General features: G+C 37.1%; 1 protein-coding gene across 1 annotated transcript; it reads right to left on the minus strand.

Moving 5' to 3' along the window:
* Positions 1–1,709: 1,709 nt before the first annotated feature.
* On the minus strand, positions 1,710–4,414 carry LOC119991975 (probable WRKY transcription factor 26). The gene is made up of 5 exons (XM_038838539.1): positions 3,868–4,414; positions 3,606–3,773; positions 2,889–3,493; positions 2,634–2,795; positions 1,710–2,457 (listed from the first exon to the last, which is right to left on the minus strand). Exons 1-5 carry the CDS (start codon positions 4,186–4,188, stop codon positions 2,028–2,030), a joined length of 1,686 nt encoding a protein of 561 aa, XP_038694467.1. The 5' UTR covers positions 4,189–4,414; the 3' UTR covers positions 1,710–2,027.
* Positions 4,415–5,869: the final 1,455 nt, after the last annotated feature.

The raw sequence follows: 5,869 nt of genomic DNA on the forward strand, positions 1-5,869 counted from the left end.
TAGTGCACTTGGTTAGCATACAATTAGGACTTGTATTTGGTGGTAATCTTCTTCTTTTGAAAAACAAAACAGTTGTAAAAACTAAAAACACACAATCTGTGAGGTTATGTGTTACGTGATACTTGTAAGTGTATAAGTCACACAAGTAATAAAAAATGAGTTAAGTATTATCGTCCCACGAGGATTGATTAACAATTAATTGAGTACCAATTATGATTAAATCCTAAGCTATTTGGAGAATGGAGTTTGTGGTTTGATTAATAACTAACATAAACAATAGATTAAAACAAGAGAATTAAACTCAAATACAAGGATTTAAATCAAGTATTAAAAAGAATAGGGCATCTAATTTCATCGTCTCTTATCCGATTCAACTCCCTTGGGTCCTTAACCGCCTAATTACTATCACTTGTTGACCATTGGTCTCTCTAACCTCTTTGATGCTCCATTCCTGATTAAACCAAAAGTGTCTTTTATCCTTAATTCCTGTTATCCCTAACATTTGGATTCAAGAGACAAAAAACCATTCAGTTTTGTGGACTAACCATATAGCGATTGTATAGGTCATGCCCTTATATTTCTATAGTTCATACAACTTATGGTGCCTATGGTGAGAAGCAAATGCTAAATATCTCATTCCAGTCTCAACTAATGCAACAAATCATCTACCCAAAAGTATTAAGTATACCCATAGACAATCAACAAAAAAATAGAAATAAAGAGAAATCAAAACCAAGTTGATTGAATTATCACAGTTGGGTTACATTATGGCCCTAACTAGAGGATTAGTTCCTCATATTACAAAGCAATAAATAACTAAAAATAGATAAACCCATAAATAAAGAGTCGAAGAGAATAAACTCAACAAATCCAAGAGAACTCTCTTCTTCCTCCTCTTCAAGATGCTTGATGGCTCCTCCAATGTTGAGAGAGAATTGCTAGGTCGAAAGCTACAATAAAATTCCATCGAACACGCTTTTATACCCCTAAAATCTTGTGTCATATATCTAACAAATTGGTGTCGTTTTTGACCGAATCCTCTCACCAAAGTTGTGCTTCAGAAAATCACTACTCCAATCGATCGAGATTTGTTTCGATCGATCGGAATTTATCAATGTTTGCATATAAAAATATAGGTCAAAGACCAATCAATTGGGCTTTGCTTCCAAACAATCGGGGTTTGTCTCTGAATGAGAATTTGCCACATTTTGCTCTTTTCCCCTCACTTTATGTCTTTTTACTTGATATTGCAATTATAAACTAATTCGGCAACATCAACTCTCAATCAACTCAAAAGAAAGACAAAAACTAATGTAATTGGATGCACAAAAATACGTGTATATTCTCGGCACATATTATTGTGCACTTTTTCTTTATTTTTTAAGATGAAGAGAGAAGGCCGTTCTTAGGTCTGGTCGGTGGATGAGCTGGCTAGATGGGACCGATCAGTGTGGCCTTCAAATTTTAAACTGCACCGTATGGAACACGGAAACCTCTCCTTGTCCGTCTCTTCACTTTCTATTTCTTATTTCTTATTTCTTATTTGGAACCACTTGGAAGAAGAGGAAGAAAACTCTCCCGAGTTGACATTTGACCAACTTGTGCAATAAGGCATGCAGCTCCTCCTCCCATTTTTGACTCATTCAAATCTATCTTCATCAAAATACGCACCCCAAGTGGAAGGATCCTCTTCATTCATTGAAGCCACATTTCATGACAATCCCATTTGATTTGAATTAATAAATAAATGAAATTAAAAGGTTCATACAAAATTGAGTTGAGGCCGTGTAGTGTATGTACCAGCTTCACTACAATGAAAAATATAAATATGAAGCCAAAGATCCCCCCTACATCAAATCAGCGATACACCTTTCATTTGAACATACATAAAATAAATAAATACCTGTAGAAGTGGAAATATACACAACAAACAGAATCCAAATGAATCAATACGAACCAAAAAACACCACCTGATTTTACTTTGATCGATTTTCCAAACCTTCCAAAGTCATGTCTACGCAAAGTATTCAGCATAGCAAGGATTCAATAAATAGATTGTCTTCCCTTAGCTCCTCCTTTGCTCTGGAGAACACATTCTCAAACTCCATTTGTTGGTTCATGTAAGCACCAAAGCCTGAGAACCCAAAACTTCCTGGACTCTGCAACATCTCCAGTGAGTAGGGTCCTTCCCCATCAGAAACTGTTGGAAGCCTTGCATTGCTGGTGGGGTTTGTAGCTTGAGCCCTCGTTGCCGTTAATGGGTGGTTGTTGCTAGAATTATTGTTGTTGTCCATGGGTAAAGACCGGTTGAGGGAGTGGCTGCCTCTGCCACGAGCAGCCGGGACATCGTGGTTGTGCTTGCCCTCATAGGTTGTGATCACTGCCCTGAGATCATGACATGCTCGCTCTACATGCTTCCTTACAGGGCATCCTGGATATGTACACTTGTAATAGCTTCTGCAGGTCATCATTTGGGATAGGATACAAGAGTTAGCAGAGAAAAGTTGATCAAATACATTGAATCTAAGAACTAAAAATAAGGTCCCATTGGATTTTAAGACTGAAAGTACATATGATTCAGGAATAATCCTTTTTAAGAAAAACAGAATGGAATCTAAAACTAAAGCTTATACCTTGGATTGGGATTTCCCTTGACAACCTTTTGGCCATATTTCCTCCATCTATACCCATCATCAAGGATATCAATGTCACTTGTTGTTTGAACGACCACTCTTGGTTCCCTCACTGTTCTGCTTCCAGCAGCTGATATGCCTTCATTTTCACCCTCCCTTCTCCTGGAAAAACATATAGAGAAAATCTTGTAAGAGAACACGAAAACAAGAAATGTTAAAAAAAGTAATAACTACTAATTTTGGATGAAAAGTTACCATCTTTTGGCCTCAGGTTCATCTTCATCAAACTCATCTCCACCCCCAGATTTACTCCTCTGAGAGCTCCGATCAATATCATCAGTTTCAACTGATATTGATGAATTTTCTGGTGTTGCAACAGATTCCATTTGTGATACAGAGAGGGACTGATCCTGGACTTCACTGATAGGAATGGATGCATTTGAAGCCTGGATTGCATGAGAATTAGCCGATGATAATGATGATCTCCTAGTAGATTGAGGCTTAGGATGGTTGTGACTACCCCTGTAAACAATCTCAGTTATTTGTCCATCTAAAGACCTCTCAACTTTCTTCTTTGTAGGGCAATTTGGGTATGTGCACTTGTAATAGCTTCTAGGGTTCTCGCTTCCCTTCACTTGTTTTTGTCCATATTTTCTCCAATTATAACCATCCTCTGATCTTCTCTGTTCTCTTACTGAATTTTGATAGTTTCCATAATCAGATTGGTCAGCTCTGTTGTTTTGATTGTTGGTTTGAATTGTGGCAATTTCAGAGGAGAAGTTCTGGACTGGAACGTTTTCAGATTTCACCGTGTTCTGTTTAGTTTGTTCTTGAAAACTCCCTGGTCGTTGTTCCTTATACTGAAAATGACAAAAACCCATTTCAACGAGTGCGAAAAAGGACAAGAAAGATCAAGGAAATGAAAATTAAAAAGACTTGGCGTTGACATGTACTAAAATTTTTGTTGCTTACGGTTTGAATTGTCTGTGGTTTTGTCTGGGTTTGGAAGGAAAAGCTTGAGTAGTTCTTGTCTTCTTGTTTGACAAATTTATGGTTGTTGTTGGCGTCATTATTGCCTGAATTGCTCTTCCAATTCAAAGCCTGAGCTGCAAATGTTCCAGTAGTTGGAGATGGCAAAATCTGCACAAAAAAAGCACAATTAATCAGAAATCCCTTTTTTATCAGAAACCTTAAAGTCAAAAACGAAATCATATTACATAAAATTAAATCTTACATTTGAGGTATTCCACAAAACAGGGGAGTCGAGGAGCTCAGCTGGGCTTAACCCAGGAGGGATAGCAAAGTAAGAGGAAGGAGACACGGCTCGTGGAGAGAGGGGCAGTGAAGGAGGAGGAATAGACTTGAATTTTGGAACAACAGACCCAGTTCTCTCTGCCATACGATCCGATAATCCACGCCGTTTATCGGTAGTGTCACCGCCGGAGGGGGGTGATGCGAGGAGGTCAGAGAAGGAGGTGGTCTTGAAGGGATGGGGCGTAGGGAAAGTGAAATAGGAGTTTGCAGAAGTGTCTAAGCTACCGGAAGAAGACGCCATGGATTACAAATTTAAAAGAAGAGAGACAGAGAAAGGGAGATGGGTTTATAGTTTTTAGAGGGACATATGGAGGCAGAGAGCCAAAGACTGTTAAGGAGAGTCAGTTTGTCACGTAATGAACAAGGTTTTGTAATTTTGTCTGCCAATTCTTTCTGGGATGGGGTTTCCAGGAAAGTTAGAGGAAGATTGGACTATGGAAAATGAAGAGAAGGGTCTTTCTCTTCTGTGTCTATGTTTATCTGTGTGAGTGGTTGTGCCTCTTTCCTACTATGTCAGAACTCGTATGTTTGACTGAGTGGCGGCTAAATACTCCATATCATTTTTTATTGTATTTCTTTCTTTCTTGTATTAATTTATTATTTTTATTTGTAATATATATGGTCTCTTTAATGCATGCAAATGGGTTTTGGAAAATGGAAAAACTAAAGAGAACCAGAAAATGGCAGGATATTTTAGGAGATGGTTCCGATATAAATCACAAACTACTTATCGGGGCCTCCAATGAAAACCACCCACTTTTGAGGGATAAAAGAGAAATGGAAGCTTGAAATTATGCAGGAAATAATAATACATATCACACATGTTATATGCCTAGCAGTTTTTGAGATGCCAACTGGAATTGGGGCTTGACCGGGGGCTTGTCTTGAGTCTCATCTTCATATGACTCAGGAAGCTTGCTGATGCCCCGTAATAGGATTATTTTGACAAAACATAGGAAGATATGATTATTTTGACAAAACATAGGAAGATTTAGTTACCATAAAGGTAAGACGACTGTTTTTTTTCATTAAAGTCATTGGAATTTGTTAGAAGAAGATATTTAGTCATATCTACTCCAATCCGACATTTAATGTCTCAATGCATTGGTGCAAGGTGGCTTGGGGACAAAGTAGCCATGCCATCTAGAAGATATCCCTTTCTACTCACAAATTCACAACTAAGAGAAGCTTTTCTAAAAAGGGGGGTCTCATGATAGTGTCATATTAGAGCAATCACAATAATAAAATTTTATTGGATCAACAAAAATGTGTAAGATTTATTGTTTTGTTTTATTGGATCAACAAAAATGTATGGGATTTATTGTTTTGTTGAGGTGACTTATTGAAAGAAGTCTTTTGTTGATGTGACCGTATTGGGAGACGTATTTTACTGATGTGGTTGTATTTAGATTTTGTATTTTGATGTAATTTTGTTGTGGACAACATGGAGGCATGAAATATTGTTGGCCTCCATGTTGGGTGGGAAGAGATAATGTAGAGGAATTTGTGTTTTACTGACGTGGCTATATTAGGAGATGTATTTTGTTGATTTGATTGTATTGAGAAATGTGTTTGGCTTGATTTTTTGTGTAATAGAGGTGAAACACAATATTGAATTTTGTTGGGTCATTAAAAATAACATGTTGCATTTGCTCAGGTCCCCATATCACCCAATCAAAAGAGCAAATCATTATAGAAAATAAGGCTAAAATATTATATATATCCTTAGACTACCACATTTTTCTCCATTATGTCCTTAAACTATTTTTTTTCTTCATTCTATCATTAAATTATTGTTTTACAAATTGTTTCTATCCCGAATCGGCTTTCCGGTGTTGACTCCGGCGAAGATGTTGATGTAGCATCCACGTGTATATTTAAAAAATAAATAAAATTTGTTTAACAGGTGTATATATAACAAA

The sequence above is a fragment of the Tripterygium wilfordii genome, chromosome 22 (assembly GCF_013401445.1).
Source record: "Tripterygium wilfordii isolate XIE 37 chromosome 22, ASM1340144v1, whole genome shotgun sequence".
NCBI classification, from domain to species: Eukaryota; Viridiplantae; Streptophyta; class Magnoliopsida; order Celastrales; family Celastraceae; genus Tripterygium; species Tripterygium wilfordii.

Bases quoted from the DNA above. Each gene is read 5' to 3' on its own strand.
- LOC119991975 (XM_038838539.1), bottom strand. From the start codon at position 4,188: ATGGCGTCTTCTTCCGGTAGCTTAGACACTTCTGCAAACTCCTATTTC. The intron at 3,494-3,605 runs GTAAGCAACAAA...TGTCATTTTCAG, and splicing joins AACCACAGACAATTCAAACC to TATAAGGAACAACGACCAGG. The intron at 2,796-2,888 runs GTAACTTTTCAT...ATGTTTTTCCAG, and splicing joins GAACCTGAGGCCAAAAGATG to GAGAAGGGAGGGTGAAAATG.